The following is a 20,964-nucleotide window of genomic DNA, read 5'->3' as shown; positions in this document are numbered from 1 at the left end:
GCGACCCTTGCCTGATGGGTCGCTCCCCATCTCTAAAAAAAGAAACAAAAAAAAAAAAACCACACAAAAAAAAAAATTGCCCTGGTGCCTAGAGTGTTCTGCCCCCCCCGGGGGGCAGTTCGGCCTAATAATAGGCCGATCTGTCCCCCGGGGGGGCAGAAATGGCCTAAAATAAATTTGCCCCCCCAACCCCCACCCCCCCCCCCGGGAGCGACCCTTGCCTACGGGGTCGCTCCCCCTGCGTGACATTGGCGCTAAAAAACAAATCCCCGGTGCCTAGTGGTTTCTGCCCCCTTGGGGGCAGATTGACCTAAAATTGGCCAATCTGCCCCCAGGGGGGCAGAAATGGTCTAAATACAATTTGCCCCCCCAGGGGAGCGACCCTTGCCTGATGGGTCGCTCCCCATCTCTAAAAAAAGAAACAACAAAAAAAAAAAACACAAAAAAAAAAATTGCCCTGGCGCCTAGAGTGTTCTGCCCCCCCCCGGGGGCAGTTCGGCCTAATAATAGGCCGATCTGTCCCCCGGGGGGGCAGAAATGGCCTAAAATAAATTTGCCCTGGCGCCTAGAGTGTTCTGCCCCCCCCCCGGGGGCAGTTCGGCCTAATAATAGGCCGATCTGTCCCCCGGGGGGGCAGAAATGGCCTAAAATAAATTTGCCCCCCCAACCTCCACCCCCCCCCGGGAGCGACCCTTGCCTACGGGGTCGCTCCCCCTGCGTGACATTGGCGCCAAAAAACAAATCCCCGGTGCCTAGTGGTTTCTGCCCCCTAGGGGGAAGATGGACCTAAAATTGGCCAATCTGCCCCCAGGGGGGCAGAAATGGTCTAAATACAATTTGCCCCCCCCAGGGGAGCGACCCTTGCCTGATGGGTCGCTCCCTATCTCTAAAAAAAGAAACAACAAAAAAATAACACAAAAAAAAAATTGCCCTGGCGCCTAGAGTGTTCTGCCCCCCCCCGGGGGCAGTTCGGCCTAATAATAGGCCGATCTGTCCCCCAGGGGGGCAGAAATGGCCTAAAATAAATTTGCCCCCCCAACCCCCACACCCCCCCCGGGAGCGACCCTTGCCTACGGGGTCGCTCCCCCTGCGTGACATTGGCGCCAAAAAACAAATCCCCGGTGCCTTGTGGTTTATGCCCCCTTGGGGGCAGATTGACCTAAAATTGGCCAATCTGCCCCCAGGGGGGCAGAAATGGTCTAAATACAATTTGCCCCCCCAGGGGAGCGACCCTTGCCTGATGGGTCGCTCCCCATCTCTAAAAAAAGAAACAACAAAAAAAAAAAACACAAAAAAATTGCCCTGGCGCCTAGAGTGTTCTGCCCCCCCCCGAGGGCAGTTCGGCCTAATAATAGGCCGATCTGTCCCCCGGGGGGGCAGAAATGGCCTAAAATAAATTTGCCCCCCCAACCCCCCGCCGGGAGCGACCCTTGCCTACGGGGTCGCTCCCCCTGCGTGACATTGGCGCCAAAAAACAAATCCCCGGTGCCTAGTGGTTTCTGCCCCCTTGGGGGCAGATTGACCTAAAATCGGCCAATCTGCCCCCAGGGGGGCAGAAATGGTCTAAATACAATTTGCCCCCCAGGGGAGCGACCCTTGCCTGATGGGTCGCTCCCCATCTCTAAAAAAAAAAAAAGAACAAAAAAAAAAAACACACAAAAAAAATTTGCCCTGGCGCCTAGAGGTTTCTTCCCCCCCTGGGGGCAGATCGGCCTAATAATAGGCCGATCTGCCCCCAGGGGGGGCAGAAAAGGCCTTCCCAAAAAATTGCCCCCCCTGGGAGCGACCCTTGCCAAAGGGGTCGCTTTGTTGCGTGACATTCGCGCGCAAAAACAAACTCCCTGGTGTCTAATGATTTCTGCCCCCCTTGGGGGCAGATTGGCCTTATCAAAATAGGCCAATCTGCCCCCAAGGGGGGCAGAAATGTCCTAAATATATATTGCCCCGTAGGGGAGCGACCCTTGCCTAAGGGATCGCTCCCCACCTAAAAAAAAAGAATTCATCACAAAAAAAAAAAAAAAAAAAAATGGTCCCTGGTGCCTAGAGGTTTCTGCCCCCCCTGGGGGCAGATCGGCCTAATAATAGGCCAATCTGCCCCCAGGGGGGGCAGAAAAGGCCTTCCTAAAAAAATGCCCCCCTGGGAGCGACCCTTGCCCAAGGGGTCGCTCCCTTTTGCCAATTTCAAGAAAAAAAAAAAAATCCCTGGTGTCTAGTGGGGTTTCAAAAGCCGGATTGCAAGCAATCCAGCTTTTGAAACCTGTGAGAGACTTCAAAGGGAAGGAAATACATTTCCTTCCCTTTGAAGCCTCTCGGGGCCTCCCCCATGGGATTGAAAAAGAAATGCAAAAGCATTTCTTTTTCAATCGCGCTGGAAGCTCTGCTTCCAGCGCGATGGGGGAGACCCTGTGACTAATCAGCGCGCGCTCGCGCGCTGACGTCACAGGGGGGGTTGGGGGGGGTCGGGGGTGGGAGGGGAAGGGCTTCCCCTTCCATCCCTGACTTGGGGGGGTGGGGGGGAACCCCACAGAGGGAGCGAGAGCGCTCCCTCTGGGCTGTGTGCCGAGGACGTAGTGGTTACGTCCTCGGCACAGCAGCACTGTGCCGCAGGACGTAACCACTACGTCCGCGGCACAGAAGGGGTTAAAGGTTATTAGTAATATTTTTGTATTTGTGTTATATTGTTCTAGTATAATTTGTAAGTATTTAGATGAAATTATTTTTTTAATTTAATTAGACATTGTTAATTTAGAAACAGGTTGTTGGGATTGAACGGTTCTAGTGTAGTTTTTTTTAAATAAAAAAAAGAAACATTTTTCATTTATAATTAATTGTCTTTTTAATTTACTTGTTCAATTAAAAAGGGTTGTATAAATTAATTAATTGATTATTGTTATTCTAATTATTTGAAGAATTTAATTTATTGTTGATTGGTTGATCAGTTTATATAATTATTACATTGTGTTAATCGTGTGTGTATTACTTTTTAATTTGAATTGCGCTTTAATAATTATTTTATACTAGTAATTTATCATTCTTATTATTTTTTAATTATGTGTAAAAGTTAGTGTTTGCTTTTGAAGGTTGTAAGAAGCAAAGGCTTTTAATTTAAAATATTTGTAATTTTTTTATTTGACTTTTTTATTTGTGCAATAGAAATGCTATTTGTAATTTTATTTTTATTTGTTTAATATTATATGAATAGATGCATTCTTTTAAATATTTTTTATTAATATTCACATTTTTTGTTTGGCCCCCTTCAAACACTAACACTGTCTTAAATAATACTTGGACTGGAGTGAGAACAGTAAGTCTGAATTCTGCAAAGTCCAACACTTTCCTTACTTTTGTTTATGCTGGAGTGGGAGTTGTAAATGTGACTTCCCACTCCAACACTTTCCTGACTGTTGCTTAGATTGGAGTGATAATGGTGAATCTGACCACTTTAAAGTCCAACACTTTCCCTATTTTTATGTTTAAATAATATTATGTTGATTTTTTTCACTTATTTTAGAGTATATATTTCTATTTTATGGTTGTAAGTTATACATTTTAATATATTTTTATATTATAAGTATTTTTTTATGTAATATTTTTTAAAGTTAACAAACATTTTAAAGTTAATACTGTGTATAATAATTACAATTTGATATTATTATCCTTTGTCTGACAATATTGGGGTCTTCTATTTTTCTAATTAACAGAATCTTCTCCCTTAAGCAGTACCTGCAGAACCAAGAATAGTAAGACTGAGGAATATGCTAATTTACTTTTTTTAAGTAGGATTTACTTACCCTTGAGATATTTTATGCTGCTAACATTCTTTTTACTGTTTAGGATATATATTCCTAATACCTTAATCTCATCTAAAGAAGGCTGAATTTCTATAGTTTCAGTTTATTTGTTGTTTATGCCCTGCTCCTACAGTGCCAAAAAACCTTGCAGACCTTGTGTTAGATAATGCATTTAACAAAACATAAATTAAAAAGAAATGTCTGGATACATGATATATCCTAATAGGCACACATTTGACAATAAGGAATTAAAATTCTTTAGTCACATCTAATCCATAAAAGGAACGCAACTAGATGCAGTAAAAGGCCATGCACTCAGAAACATATGGGTAAATAAATATTTTGGGGACCATCACTCATTACTAGAGATCACAAGCTACTGTGCAGACTATATGAAAGATTTTGCTACCAAAAACAAGTTAATTGTGACATTATATGGGGCATTACTGGTCAGTACTAGAATATTGAGCAATACTAATACTGTGGGATTAGATTTTCCCTGGTATGTGAGCCACATTAGAATGTCTGCTGATCAGAACAGGGATAACATTGTGTTGGAAATGGCCTTTTCTGCAGGGTTATCCGCAAACATTTTGCCTTTCTCCTCCTATTTGCCTGCCCCTCTTTCTGTTGGCTTTAGGACCCTGGGCTCTTTACCACAGCTAATCAGTGCTAACTTGCATGTGCTCCCTCCTAAAACTTGCTATTATTGCCATACACCTGATTGGCATATTTAATATACCTGCACGTCCCTTGTAAAGTAGTATCTATATACCCAGGGCATGTAAATTAAATGCTACTAGTGGGCCTGCAGCTCTGATCGCGCCACCCACAGAAGGAGCCTTTCAAGCCTTTTCTCAGGCCTGCCACTGCAGTGTCTGCATGCACCGTTTACTGCCACACTGACTTGGCATTTTAACTACTTACCATGGCCTAAACTCCCTTTTTACTACACCTCTAAGGTAGGCCCCAGATAGCCCTATGAGCAGGTCATTATGTATTTACAAGGTAGGACATGTATTTACATGTCCTAGTAATGACAAACAACCTATTTTGTTTTTTTCACTACTGTGAGAGCTGCTCCTCTCATAGATTAGCATTGGTAATTCTCTTACATATTTTTAAGTGGTAATTTCTGATCTAAAAGAAGTACCCTGGGCATGTTTGTTATGTTTGGCATCGTAGTGAGAAATCCGGCTTATTGGTGTAGTTGGATTTTGCATTACTATTTTAGAAATGCCACTTTTAGAAAGTAGGCATTTATCTGTGCTTATAACTCTGTTTTTTTGCAGCCTGACTCCAAACCATGCCTAGGACAGAGTGACAGCTATCCATTGTGCATACTTTCCAGACAGCAAAAACACAGAAGGGGCTAGGTGTGACAGGAAAGGCATCTGCATCCATGTGCATACTGATGCAGGGGAGAGGGAGGATTGTTTACACCTTACATGTCAATAGGCTGTGCCTTGCACTCACACAATGGGCTGATTTGCCTCCTACTGATGTCTGAAGCCAAGGCTTGTTTGGAAAGGGTTGTGTTACACTTGAAAGGGTTCCATTGAAGTCACCCCTTGAACAAAGCCATTTTTGAGTATAAGTACAAGGGCTTTGACCCTGTATTTTTAGAGAACTTTTGGAACTGAACCTCTGTCTGAAGGACTGCTGTGTTGCACAAAGGACTCATCTGGACTGCTCTTCTGCTGTTGCCCTGCTGCCTGCCATCTGCTGGGTGGCATAAAGGACCCATTGGAATGCTTTTCTGCTTGTTGCCTTGCTGCCACCTGCTCCCTGACTCTGTTCTGCAGAGACACTGTGGCAGTGCAAGGAGAGATAGCCCTTGAGACTGCAGGTCTGGGCATGCTGGTATGCCTGCCTATTGCTGCCTGCCTTGTGTTCCCCCAAGTGTCCTCCCAGGGGCCCAGTGCATGGCAAGCGTTGGTTGCTGCCCCTGGCTCTGTAATTATGGTGTCTGGTGAGCAGCGGGTCTGCCAGCTGGTCCCCGAGCGCTGGGGGGTCTTACGCTCCTGGCTAACACTTTGTGTTCCTCTTTTGACAACCTTTGCAGGGGGAGTGCAGTGTTTTCCCCTTCTAACAACCTGCACCTGGTGAGTGCTTCAATCCAACCGACCAGTGCGAGGTGGGTGCTAGATACCACGCCTGGTCACTGCGAGGGTGGCATGAGGGTGAAGGCACCCCTACCCCCAGAGAGAGATGGGCAGCCGAAGGAGGCATCATCTCTCTGTGGGAGAGCGGTCAAACTGTGTGGGACTGGTGGTAGCTGCACCACATGGTTGCGTGCAGCTACCGTGGTTGATTCTACATGCAGGGAGGACCTGGCGAGGCCTCCCTGCTAAAACTCTTAGCATGTGCAAGCAAGTCAAGTTTGTTTTATTAGTTAATTCAAACCATAAACAGACAGAGATCAATGACTACCTCATGATACATAAGAGGAGCACAGGGTTGCCTGGATTCTAGGTCCTAGGCCCGGGGCAGCTCCCTAGAACGGATGCTCCTTAAATCCACCATATTTAACCAAATAGGAGTGTGGGTGCCCCAAGACCCTGTGGTTTCTATCTGAAACAATTGTTTATGCAAGATTACTGCCATTCATATAATTGTGACCTGGGTATTACTGTAAGATGTGTGATCTACTCTGATAGTCTGCAGTACTGGCATTACTGTCATGCTATATGTCGTTTCTGGCTTGCATTACACAGTATAACGAGTACTATTTTCAGTAATGGTTTACGAGGCACAATAATTAGAGTTCCTATACTTTACTGGTGTATTTCATGGCGTGATGCTATAACATTTGTCATTTTATCCTGCCTTGTCAGGATCATGAGTATTATCACAGGAAGGGTACCGTTTGCACAGTGCTTATGACCTATGTCGTTGTTGGTCTTATGATATATACATATAATACAGAAACCAATTTTTTAATATAATCCTGTGTGGAGTCTCTTTTGTGGTGTATTTATTGTGTCACTGTTGTGAATGTGTTGCGCAAATGCTTTACAGATGACCTCTGGGAATAAGCCTGACTGCTCTGTGCCAAGCTAGCAGGGGGTGAGCACAGTTTATATTTAGTGTGTAACTTACTTGCCCTGACTAAAGTTGTGGGTTCTGCCTGGCTTAGGTGCATTCCCAAGCCAACTAGAAACCAACATTTTCCAACCATTTGCAGCTGCAAAGTGCAGTATTTTGCAGTTTTCACAGTGAACTCTGTATAAGGAAAAAGCACTGGGTCAGTGCAAATTATGCACAGAAACTGGAATGATGATTCAGGTGCAACTATCCATTAGAACAAGAATTGTGATTACTCACCCAGAAGAGAAAATATTCGTAATGAGAGCAAAAGTGTTTGAATGGTCATCTGCCTGCAATACCTCACTTCAGAAGATCATAGACATGGTGCTCACCACCAATTGCAGAAAACAATTGTAAAGAATGCCAAAGTGCTTAGATGATTAACCACCTGGCAAGTGGGAAGATAAAAGATAATGTTGCTTTGGCAGATGTAAACTGCTGTAGGAGCGTGAGGGTCATCAGCAGTGCATGAGTGCATGGTAGTAAACAGTGTCAAAGGCTGCTGACAGGTCAAGGTAGTCTAGGAGGGACATTTCCATTGTTAATGTTTCAGAGTGCATCAGCACCTACCTAGACTACAGCAGGAGAATTCACACAGTCCATATGGTGGATGAAATTCAACTGCTGGATATTCTTTTAGGTTTAGCACTTTACAGGATTTGGCTTCATGACTTACTCTAAATCAGTCCCATAGAAGCGTCCTCTTACGGCATCAATGGTAGATTTGGACATTTTGCATTAACTCCTCCTACTTTTGCTGAATTCGTTTTTGTTGGCCTTAGGACTCTATGCACTTTACCGCTGCTAACAAGTGCTAAAGTGCTTGTGCTCTCTGCTTAAAACATGGTAGAATTGGCTTATATCCAATTGGAGTATTTAATTTACTTGTAAGTCCCTAGTAAAGTGGCACTACCCGTGCCCAGGGCCAATAAATTAAATGCTACTAGTGCTGCTATTTGCAGGACTTGTTCCGCCACCCACTTAAGTAACCTAGCAAACATGTCTCAGCCCTGGCATTGCAGCCTGTGTGTGCAGTTTAAACTTCCATGTCGACCTGGCAAAATAAACCTTTTGCCAGGTCTGAACCTTCCTTTTTAATACGTGTAAATCACCCCCATGTTAGCTCACCCAAACAGCCCAGAGGGCAGGGTGCACTGTATTTAAAAAGTTGGACATATGCTTTTGAGTTTCACATGTCTGGCAGTGAAAAACTCTTACATTTATTCTTCACTACTGCAAGGCTCACCACTCCCATAGGAAAACATTGTAGTTACTTTATTAAATTTAATAAGCTGTAGTTTCCAAATGGGAATAGGAAACCTGTTCCTGTTTTGTGTCTTTGGAATTGCAATAAAGAATCCTAACTTATGGTGTTGTCGTATTTTAGATTAGAATTTTGAAAATGCCACTATTAGAAAGTTGGCATTTTCCTGCCTTAGCGGTTTAGTGTCTGTAGACTGTCCCTGGGTCACATGACTGGGTGTAGCTGACAGTTGGGCTTTGTGTATTCCTCTTAGTCAGCCACACAAAATAGAGAGCTTAGGTATGCCTTGATGGCCCATCACTGGCAAGATGGGAGGGCGAAGCTGGGCCTAGCCCTACTTACACTTGAATAGGCTGTGTCCTGACTCTACACCAAGTGCTGCATCCTCCTGTAGTTAGTCTGGAGTCAAGGCAGGGAAGGCAGGAAGCCTGTGCACTTCAAAGGCAGCTTCTCCCATCTTCTAGAGGAAGGGCACCAGCTATAAATATTGGACCTCAGATACCAATTCTTAAGTACATTCTGGACCTGTGTATAATCTGCCAGAAACAGGCCTGCTGTGCTGCTGGAAGGACTACTGCCACTCTGCTGGACTGCTGCTCAGAGGAAATGCTGCCCTGATACCCTGTTGTGCTAACTTGATGATTGCTGCCCTCTTGTCTGGGTGAGAAGGACTGGACCTATTTAAACCCAGAACTCCAGTGACTCCAAGGGATAGTTGGCTGGCCTCCTGACAAAATACTCAGGGACAAAAGATCTCAATAACTTGATCCTAGCACCTTGATTCGGCTAAGTGATGCCCCCATAGCCCTGAGCCCTTGGAAGGGGGCCTGAAGGTGCTCTGCCAGTCCACCTGTAGTCCCAGCAGAACCAATACATCTCCTATGCCACCAGACACCCTCAGATGGTGCTTTGTGCTATTTGACGCTATTTTCATTTAAATCTTTAAAACTGCTTATTTCTGATTGTACTGATTGGATTTTTGTCATTTTCATCTTGTTTAATTTATTAAAAATATTAAATTTTTAAGCTAGTGTAGGATCATCTTGTGGTGTGTTTTCACTGTGTTACTGTTTGTTGCACATATACTTTATACATTGCCCCTAAGTTAAGCATGACTGCTCTGTGCCAAGTTACAAGGGGGCGTAGCACAGTTTTAATTTCTTACAACTACCATTTGTGATTGTCAGAAGTTGCTAGTAGGCTATATTGCAGTTAAGCCAACCCTACATGTGTAAGTAGCTTTATGAACTGGGTCCAGGCTTATTAGTTACAGAACACTTAAAATCATGACAACATTAATTGTACAATAATGGAAAAATACCCTAGTTGATTTCTGAATTGTAAGTTTGAAAATGCCACTTTTAGAAAGTGGGCAATTTCTTGCTTAACCATTCTGTGCTTCTGCTTGTCTGCTGAATACATGTCTGGGTCAGGATGACAGTTGGACAGTTTGTGTATTTACACTAGACAGTCACACAAAGGGAGGTGAGGTGTGTCGTGCATATCCTGATGGCCCATCACCAGGCTGATGGGTTATCCTGAGCTAGAGTGGTGGGAGGAGCTGACACTTGCACTTGAATATGGCTGTGCCTCTCCTTACACAAAGCAGTCTCCAAACCCCTGGAGTATGTGTGGAACCGGGCTGGGAAAGGCAGGGTCTTGTGTACTACACAGACTTCTCTTTGAAGTTTGTCTATTTCAAAGACAGAAATGGGTATAAGTACAGGACCTCTGATACCACATGGTTAGAACACATCATGGTTAGAACAAATGAGGACATTTTGCCAGGAAGAAGAGCTAGATACTGTAGGACGGACTGCCACTCTGCCTGTTGCTTTGTTGTTCTGGCCTGCTGCTTGCTGCTTCTGTCCCAGGATGCAGCAACCCTTGCGCCATTGTTCAAGGATGGGTGAGTTGAGAGGGAGATTGTTTTGTGCAGGAAGGAACACTTTCCTGCTCAAAAACAATCTTAAATGGTGATTTGCTCTTTCTATGTGAGCATTTCTCCTTGTTGCACCCTGGGTAGGCGGTAGATTTTGGCACTGCCTCAGATTTACGAAAACTTGTAAATCTGAGGCAGCGTCATCCTACAGCAACACCCATTGCACGCGCCTTCCACGCAAAGTGCTGCGTGTGAATGGGCTGTATTTACAAGGTGGTGTTAAGTCACAAAACGTGGCTTAACGCCACCTTGAAAATACGGAGTAGGGTACTGCACCACCGGAGTGTCACAAAAAGTGACACTTTGGTGGTGATACGGCTTTTTACATCTGGCCCTCAATGCATCTCCTCCCCTGCCAGTAAGGAACCGCCCCAACGCCTCTCCTGCGAGGAACGAATCAACACATCACCTCCCCTATGCATTAAGGAACAGACACATTGCTTTCCTTTTCAGTGCCTCCCATGGCCCGCATCGTCTTTGTTTTTGAAGCATTCCAGGTACTTTGTGCTAAAAAGATACAATCATTGATTCCTATGGATTAAGACCCATTTCATCTTTTTAGAAGTGATATGTTTACTTGCGTATGTGGGATTTTTGACGTTTTGGTCTTGTTTCATTCAGATAAATATTGGCTATTTTCTAAACTGGTGTGGAGTCCTTTTGTAGTGTTTTCACTGTGTCTGTGAGCATGTGAGTGTGTGTGTGTGTGTGTGTGTGTGTGTATGTACAAATACTTTGCAAATTGCCTCTGAGATAAGCATGACTGCTCGTGAAAAGCTACCAAGCAAGTGAGCAGGGGTTATCTTAGCTGTGTGACTTTCGTACCCTGACTAGAGTGAGGGTCCCTACTTGGACTGGGTGCAAATCACTGCCAACCAGAGACCCCATTTCTAACTCTGAGGTTCGGAAGTTCGACTTTTTTAGGTCCATAAAAACCCCAAACCTTCTGCTGGAAAATACTCTGACACAAATTAGTCAGGAATGGCATATATAACATGTAATGTTCTTGTCAAATCTGTTTTTTTCCTTCCTTTCTTGCTCTGCAGATTGAACAAAAAGGATTTGGTGGAATGAAACAGTTCAAATAATGAGGTTGCCAATGTCACTACACTGCATACAGATGGACCCCGTATTACAGGAAAGAGTAAATCTTTTTTATTGTGTACATGAAAACAGGTTTCTACACAAATTTTATGGTATTACTGAAATTAATGTGTTGTTGAGAAAGAAATCGTCTGATTTTGGGACGAAGTTCTAAAACCTGATATCCTGAGAATTTTCCTCTGACAAAGAGACTGCTAGATTAACCTTCGGATTTAGCACTTTCTCTAGAAATCAGTTACTTTCCTATTGCTCCTGAACTGACTCAGGCCCAAACACTGTCTTCCTATGCTGGGTCAACAAGCACTACTGCTGGGTAAGCGGCAGGTGTGATTTCTTTGCATGCTCCAAAGAACAGAAGACATGTTTCAAAGCACTTTAACAAAACCACGTACCCTGATAAAAGACTCACCTTTTTGTGTGTCCCAGATGTAGCTGTTGAGTACTTCTCCCATAATGTAGTAAATGTTCATGATAACAGTAACAAACAGAAAGAAGATGATCTTGGCTCCTGGGCTGATATGATCCAGTAGAGGGTATACCCACACACCAGTCACATGGTTAACCCAACACACCCTATAATACAAGCAAAGGCAGACTGAAAGGTGAGTGAAAATCTTGCAACTCTTGATTAATTTATTTTCCACATACATGCAGCTTGTGCTTAAACTACGAAAAGACTATGGCCCTCATTATAACCCTGGCAGCTATAGTGGCGTTTGTACTGCCAACAGGCTGGCAGTACTGGACACCACATTTTGACTATGGTGGTACCACCGTGGTAACACCGCCAGGACTCGCAGTATACCGCCATGGCGGTCCCGGCGGTCGTAAGCAGCGCTGCCCTGGGGATTTCAACTCCCCTTACTGCCAGCCTGTCCATGGCAGTAGACACCGCCATGGAAAGGCTGGCGTTAAGGGGACTCGGGGTGCCCCTGGGGGCCCCTGCACTGCCCATGCACTTTGCATGGGCAGTGCAGGGGCCCCCAGGCATAGCCCCATCGTGCATTTTACTGCCCGAATTTCAGGCAGTGAAATGCGCGACGTGTGCTACAGCACCCGCTGCACATCAGCATTGCCGCCGGCTCTATCTCAAGAAAGCAGCTATGTTGATGTGACTTTTCCACTGGCCCAGCGGAAAAGTCGAAATAGGGAGCCAGACATACCGCCAGCAATGGCGGTATTCTGGTGCCCGCAGCCTCATCAGTCTTCTGGGAAGACCGCTGAGGTTGTAATGAGGACTTATGGGCCTTATTACAAGTCGATGGTCCGAAGATCGCCAGACTTATGTTGGAGGTCAGACCGCAGCAACTGTGGCGGTCCGACCACAAAATTATGACCCTGGCAGTCGAACCTCCAAAAGACTGCTGTCTCCGCTAGGATCTTTGATCCTGACGGGATGATGGCGATCGTGGTTGTGATCAGCCACAGCAGCGCTGAAGTCAGCGCCGGAGTGCTGATTGCAACTGTGTTCTCCGCAAGCCTTTTCATGGCGGTTCAATAGCCATGAAAAGGCTGACGGAGAACAAGTGCCTTGGGCCCCCTCCCCAGCACCGTTGGAATGTGTACTGTCTGCTTAGTAGACAGTGCACATTTCGAGGGTGCAACGGCATTGGACTCGGCTACACATAGAGCCAAGTCCAATGCAGCCGCAAGTTTTGGGGCCGGTGGGGAGACCACCAGCACCGTGGTGGTCTCCTATGGGGAAACTGGCGGTCTGGTTTTTCCGACCACCAAACTCCTAATCAGCCCCAATGTATAATTATATGTACACAAATAAACAATGTGATAGTGAACAACAGTTAGCACCAAATGCTTTTTTCACATTTTGTTTTACGTATTTCAATTAATCATTGCAGTTAGTTTAAAATAGAGTGAAGAGGTTAAGATGTAAATCACATCTGCTTGCATGTTCATCTTATAACAGAAAATAACACTAAAGCAGGCCCCTAACTATGAAGTAGGTTCAACCACATATTCTCTGGAGTAATGGACGTACTTGCATATCTTTCCAACAACTTTGTTCAAAGTGACCCCGAGTATTAAACATTACACCTTAGGCAGTATTAACAATATTAAACCTCTAGGTCAGATCTGGAAATATTGATTCTCTCAAACAGTGTTAACAATAAAGAGCCATCACACAATAAAAACACTCATGAGGCCTCAGGCAGAGGAGTGCAAACATTGCACTTTGGGCAGTATTAGCAACAATGGAAGCTGGCACTGCACTAGAGCAGATGTGGCCTTCATCAGTTAACTGGGGTGAACGACTGCATCAATGGCATCCTTCTGGCTCTTGCCTGTGGCATAGATAAGTGGAAATCTGGCGGGAGCCTCAATCACTAGTTCCTCCATACTTGCCAAATGCCAGGTGACAATTTCAATGACAAATGCTGATTTCCCTCCTAATCACCAGGGCAGCTGTGCGAGAAGGGCCCACAAGTGTTAAAGGTGAGGGTCGCAGAGGCTCCACCCTTGCCTAGTAGACACCCTCATCCCAGGACCCACTCGTAGAGGCACATTTAACTGAACAAAAGTCCAAATTTAGTCAACTATCTAAATATAAGCAAAACATAAAAGGGTACACAGTAGTGGAACTCCTGCAGCATATTCATAGTAGTGGAACTCCTGCAGCATATTCCTCCATTTCTTCCAGATATATGCAAATTGTCTTCTGAAAAGAATTTCCCCCATAGTTTATTTCATTAAAAGTATGATGACTGATACAGATGGAATTGAAGAACAGTCATTTTGCATCTGAAAGCCAGAGCACAGCATGTTGGCCTATGCTGAAGTGATCCCATGGTCGTAGAAATATTCTTGCTGAAGTGTTTTGGAGCTGTTGTAGCCTGTGATTTAAACATTCGGGGGGAGGGGAGTCATGTTAAAATTCATTACCTTAGTTAGATATGTGAGAATATGGGCAATGGTTGCCCTAAACCAGTGAGGAACATCTGGGAAAGGGAAGACCACCCTGAGGGTTCTCAGTTGATGGAAGGCATCTCAATGTCTCTGTTACTCTGAGGGCTGAGGTGTGAGTCCAAGGTACACCAGCCCTGAGGAAGGTTGCTAAGGTTCATGAGCCTGCAGTCTGTGGGATTCTCATGACATACAGGTGAAGGTTTCTGTCTTTCAAACAGTACATTCCGGATGGCTTCTGGTCTTTCACTTGAAGATGGAGGAGAGGCAGAATCTGAATGCAGAGCAATCGAGTCCCAAAGAGGTTCCAGTTCCAGCAGATTGAATATTGTCTTAATAGCTGCCACTTGTTAGGTTTAAAGATTCAATGAGGCAGTCAATGGTCTAAGGTAGATGTTGAACAAGACTGGATCATACCTCTGTGGACCATTTTGTAATTGGCATAATCATTTAATAGCCACCATTATTGGAGAGCTATTATTGGAAAGTTCCGAAACAACCAGCTGCACACAGAATTTGTATACATGTCCTGCTTGTTGGGAAGAATTGTGTGATTTGTGACACAGTTTGTCAGGTACCACAGTAATCTAACTCAAATTTGGAGACACAGATCTGTCGGATATTTCATTAAAGCAGTATATTCTGAAAACTGGTAAATAGTCAGAATTAGTGTTATTGATGAAAATATAGTTTTTACGTAATTAGACACTTTACTGAATCTACCAACAACGACATTGAAATTTCAGAAATGATTTATAATCCAACTATTTATGAAACTTAAAGGGAAATACATCTCATGAGAGAGTGAACAACAGCATTTATCTGTGATATAAGATATTCTGAGTTAGACTGATCCTAGTGCAATTAAAATGAAATGCATATCTCTGATACAAGCAGAACATTTACATGTATGGTTCTAACTTATCTATGGACGAACCTCACATTGATAGACAGCCTAGACACTTTTGATTTTAACATATACACATTTGAATACTAGAACGTAGGGGTTCCAAACTCTCCAGTCCAAAAAGTATATTTTGCTAAAAGATTCTGCATATTTCCACTGCACTCACAAGCCAACCACAGAGCGTAGCCATAGCTACTTAGGCGGTGACATTTGAGGACACAGAAAGCTCTATTTCTGTTTGAAAGCCAGTAATTATTATTGATTAGGTTTTAGTTGCAAGACCTTCCTTTTTGCACTGCCTGCTATGGTATTTACGTATTCCATTAAATGATGACCTCACAGCAGTGAAATGGAATCTAGCAATGCTTGGCCACTATTCATATTTAGACAGAGCTTACCGCAAAATAGATCTAGAACAATACATTACTGCCACAGACACACAGAAATACTTGTGTGTTTTTTCATAACTTTGATATTTGCCTCAAATTATTATACAGAATAATTACATTGCAAAGCCCCTTGCAGTAATATGTGATTTCAATTTTGAACATTGATGGTCACAGTGTTACAAGTGTGGGATATATGTGGAAATATATCAAGTAGTCTGCTTTCCACTACAGGAATCCTGGGATACTTTAAAAGCAAGCACGCTACGGAGTGATCTGTACAGTAAACAGACCCTAGAGGTATAAAACTGATTCCCTGTTGCAGTCACATTCTTTTCCCTTTCTTCCTGCACATCTTCCCCTCAAGTACAAGAGAGGTGTGTTTGCAGACGTCTCTTGTACTTCAGACAGCGCATGCAGGGGCAGAGCTATTGTCTGGAGAATGGGGCAGATTATCTTCATACTGAGTCATTCAAGACCTGTGAATCCTTAAAGACTGTCAGGCTTCTATACCCTTCGACGTGAGTTCAGGTCCGCTCAGACTCATGTCACAGGCCATTTCTGACATTTAGCAGGATTTAGAAATGACCTGCAATGAACAAACCTATTTATTCAGCCTATTGAGCCAAATTTCTCTCACTGGGTAGGAGGTGGGAGAGCATAATTTGGATGTGGTATTGTTTTAGCATGAGAATTAAAGAAGAAATTAGCTACTTATGTAAGGTGGGAATGTTTTTCAAATAAAATGCATACAAGTAAAGTACACTGGGGTGGCGTGGTTAGCAAAAAACCCAATGGATTAAACCCAGATCTTTGTGACTGGGGATCAATGTTTGCATTTTTCAGCATTCCGTCCATCATCTGTTATTTTTGCATTTGTCGCCCCAAGTGGGAAGGGTATGCCCAGACGTGGGTCTCGTGCTCACTGCGTCACTGGATTCAAGCTAGCCTAGCTGAGGAAGGGTGATACCCTGAAACCGGTCCTAGGATGCTTGTTTCCGATCCAGGGAGGACCTGGCTTGGCAGTTCGGGCTGGACAGTTCCCATGAGGAACAGGGTCAAGACTGATTTACATATGGCTGGGTCCAAACTGGGGTGGCATGGTGAGCAAAAAACAATGGATTAAACTCAGATATTTGTGACTGGAGGTGAATGTTTGCATTGCTCTGCATTCCGTCCATCATCTGTTCTTTTTGCATTTGTTGCCCCAAGTGGGCAGGATATGCCCAGACGTGGGTCCCGTGCTCACTGCGCCACTGGATTCAAGCTAGCCTAACTGATGAAGGGTGATACCCTGAAACCGGTCCTAGGATGCTTGTTTCCAGTCCAGGGATGACCTGGTTTGGCAGTTCGGGCTGGACAGTTCCCATGAGGAACAGGGTCAAGACTGATTTACATATGGCTGGGTACAAACTGGGGTGGCGTGGTGAGCAAAAAACAATGGATTAAACCCAGATCTTTGTGACTGGAGGTGAATGTTTGCATTGTTCAGCATTCCGTCCTTCATCTGTTCTTTTTGCATTTGTTGCCCCAAGTGGGCAGGATATGCCCAGACGTTGGTCCCGTGCTCACTGTGCCACTGGATTCAAGCTAGCCTAACTGATGAACTGTGATACCCTGAAACCAGTCCTAGGATGCTTGTTTCCGGTCCAGGGAGGACCTGGCTTGGCAGTTCGGGCTGGACTGTTCCCATGAGGAACAGGGTCAAGACTGATTTGCATATGACTGGGTCCAAACTAGGGTGGCGTCGAGCAAAAAAACGATAGATTAAACCCAGATCTTTGTGACTGGGGTTGAATGTTTGCACTTTTCAGCATTCTGTCCATCATCTGTTCTTTTTGCCTTCCGTTGAAGGCACCAGTGTAAGACATTTCATGGACTAACACACACATCTGCTTGTTAGGCGTGGAATGACGTTTGCTTTTTATAGATCATGTACACTGTTGATTTGGGTCAGATGTTTATGCATGACTGCTATTGTATACGTTGGTCCGTCTATATTCTTGTATTTGATTTGCATGCATTCTCTGAATGTTGCTGGGGTGTGTTTTTGCACTTCAGTGTGGTTCAGATGGTGGCAGTAACTACAACAAAGTCGAGTAATATTGTTATTTTAGTTGTTTTGTCCCGAAGACTTTATAATTATTTTGTTTTGTATGGATTTACGAGGGCACAAATTATTATGTAAATATCATTAGGATTAATATTTTCATAAGAATATTTCCAAAACATTTGAACAGTACAACACCTTATAAATTAAGGAACATATCAACAGGAGCAAGTTAAGGGCTTTTTGAAACTTAAAGGACTTGTATACCCACATTTCTCCCTTGGAAACCAGCACAAAGGGCTCGTTAGAGGCACAAACACCTTTATGAATTCGACCGTAGTCTTGTCTTTTTTCTCTTCCTTGTAAACAAAGTGCACCGTTTACCATTCTTGTAAAAATCCTGTCCCTAACCTATTTGGTTGCAAGAAGGCTTGGGTGACCAAAATGCAAGAACATTCAATCAAATACTTGATAAACTAGCGAACTTTGATTATATGTCCCTGAAGTTAGAACATGTCTAACTGCATTTGCATCGTTTTAATTTCGGATTATGTCAGACAGCACTGACCTTTATTTTCGTGAGGCTAATCCTGATGTTCTATTAAGCTGTTATTCACTGTCCTTGTGAGGCAGCGTGCCAGTAGCCAGACATGCTAGTCCTTGTCCTAATCAAGGCTTCTAGACCCACCTGTTGCCATCAGCTTTCGACAGACTGCGATACACTATCTAGCTTTGCTTGTGGTATTAATGTGAACCAGATGCTAGGGGCTGCTGCCATGGATACATTGCCACTTAATGACCTTGAACAGGAAAGGTTGATTGCTGCTGTAATACTGAATGAATGCTGCAAAGCAGGTGGTGATCTACTTGACACATACAGGTTATCGGGATGTCTAATCGAAGGGAGGGTGAATGAGGGCAAGCGTAGCCAAAGTAGAGTAAAATTAAGTGGTGTATTTATAAATGTTCCAGGAGCCCACCGAGAAGCGTCTTGTCCTGTGGCTTCCGTCAGCAACCGCCAATGCAGGAGCATTCGGAATCCACAGCTCAAGAACGGCCTCGAGCAAGTCATTTTAAAACACATCTTACAACGCTATTTATGACGAACACGAAAGGCACAGTTCTCCACACCACATGCATACTTGGTGATAAGAGAAGGACGTATCACCAAGTATGATTCACCACACCTTCTTCCTCTCCTACAAACAAAAGTATCTTATTTTACAGACATTAATAAAGAAAGAAATCTTTATACTTTGTAGGCCGCGAAATATTGTGTGACAATCTACTTACATTATCATGGGAGTGACCGACTTTCTTTGCATTAACCGAAGTGCCTGCGGCAGATTGGTACTGATTTGCCACAGTAGTGGTTTTGCATCAGTATATGGCTTTGGATGAATATGCATCGAATCATCAATAGTTTAAGAGGCAGAATGTGGGCACGATTGAACCACTACACTTATCAATAAAAAACAAATGCAATGTTTCATGTAAATCATCTTCGTGCAGATTTTTGATAGACAAAATCTTAATTGCTGGATCATGATGCAGTTTAACCACACACTTGCTACTCCACCATCCCTTTTCACCCAATAATATGGAATCCTTAGAGACTTTCTGGATGCGAACTAGTGAGGAATAAACAAAGGCTCCTTTTTAACATTAATGGGACTCTTGATTAAGACCAAATCCCCAACCAACATTTTTGATCTTTGCCTTTATTTTTTTAGTCAACATGTGTGTTTTGCAACCTTTGTTTAATATCAGTGTTGCATATCTTTTTCTTTGAGTCCAAACATCCATAACAGCTAGGTCGTCCTCCTAATTCTTTGATCCAATAAGGACATGCAATGGACCTTGGATCACTCTTACGCAAAAGGCACAAAGGAGACACTCCAGTAGTAGAATGTGGGGCAATCAAATAAGACTAAAGCTTCTTTCTCAACAAATCCTCAACTGGAGTGCTAACAGCAAGCGCTGTTTGTATTCCCTCCTTCATAAATCTGTTAACTCTTTCAACAAGACCGTTTGAAGAAGGGGAATACAAAGCAACTTTGAGAGGTTTTATATGATGGAATTCTAAGACATTCCTCATTTGAATTGAAGTGAAATGTGAACCAGTATTGGTTACCAATTTTTTGGGTGAACCTCCAATGTTAAAAATCCTGTCTAGAAATGTTATAGCTTCTGTGGTGTTAGGAGTGGAAGTGAATTCAAAGTATACGGAATTGGAATATTAATCAATCACTACCAATAGAAACCTTTGTTCTGGAGGCAACAGATCGAAAGGCCCAGCAAAATCCACAGCATTTGCATTTCAAGCTCCACTAAGAATTGGAACATTATGCAAAGGTGTTTGTGTGGTCTTCCAATTTTTATCAGATAATAAACATTTTTGACATTTGTCAATCCATTGTGATACATTGTTATCCATCGATGGCCACCAAAAATATTCTTTTAGAAACCTAGATGCTCCTCCAATCCCTCAATGACCTTCATGTGCAGTCTCAATCAATTTATTGCGTAAAGACACAGGAGGGACTCTAAGGTCTGCATGCATTAAAACCCCTTTTACTAGGGAAACTTATGTAGATCCTTGTGCAAAAGGTTTTAAGGGAGAGGGAGGAGGGGGGTCTTTTGGTCATCACTTTTTAACAAAATCCATTGCTTTTAGCAGGACCTCATCTTTTGGAGATGCTTCCAACCATTCTTAGTATTGTATAGTTCTGACAAAATTCCAAAATGTCTTCTATGTTTGCAGCCACGCACTCTACTTCATCATGTTTGTCATCTTGCATGACATTTTGTAAGGGCATTCTAGACAGACGGTCAGCCATGACATTTCATCCTCCAGAAATATATCTAATCACCAAGTTAAATTCTTGTAGGCGAGATAGTATCCTAACTAATCTCGAAGAAGCATTGCCTGTGCCATTCAAAAGGTGTAATAAAGGTTTATGATCTGTGAGAATTTCAAATTGTGTTCCCCACAAAAAGGTGTTGAATTTCTCAACAGCCCATGCATAGGCAAGAGCTTCCTTCTCAATTGTACTGTAGTGATATTCTGTCTGTTTTGTCGTAGTTTGATTCCTGATCTAGGCAAGACTACTAGTTTAAGGGGGACAGCGCTTATGTTTGTAGGTGACTATGATGGTCCTACAATAAGTCGCAACTGTCGTCCCAACCTTCCTGGCTCACAAGTAGCACCTCACCAAAAACCCAAACAGTATAAGGTGATTTGTGGCAGCCTTTACACATGGACTTAAGAGTGTGACATCTCAGGGAGTGTTGTGGTTAAATGGAGATTACCTCTTTCTCACATGAACAACATGTCTCAGTCAAACACAGAGGCAATGAAGGAGATATAGTAACGTTTCAATAGGTTTTATTAACAAGACTGCAATCTACCATCATTTTCACGGGCTGCAATGATTGGGTTAATGAACAATGCAAAAAACAGAATTGTGAAAGCGAGAGTCATTAGTACAAAGACCCGCACCATCTTGCA

At 43.5% G+C, this 20,964-nt stretch overlaps 1 protein-coding gene across 1 annotated transcript in view; it reads right to left on the bottom strand.

Moving 5' to 3' along the window:
- Nucleotides 1-20,964, bottom strand: part of AIG1 (androgen induced 1) — a 1,628,904-nt gene that overhangs the window by 125,269 nt on the left and 1,482,671 nt on the right. The window contains exon 5 of the mRNA XM_069235116.1: nucleotides 11,601-11,764. Coding sequence (XP_069091217.1) covers nucleotides 11,601-11,764 — 164 coding nt within the window. The remainder of the gene's footprint in view (nucleotides 1-11,600; nucleotides 11,765-20,964) is intronic.

This window comes from Pleurodeles waltl, chromosome 5, assembly GCF_031143425.1.
Source record: "Pleurodeles waltl isolate 20211129_DDA chromosome 5, aPleWal1.hap1.20221129, whole genome shotgun sequence".
Classification (NCBI taxonomy): Eukaryota; Metazoa; Chordata; class Amphibia; order Caudata; family Salamandridae; genus Pleurodeles; species Pleurodeles waltl.
Note: the sequence above shows the minus strand (reverse complement) of the source record. Positions and strands in the feature narration are given on the sequence as shown.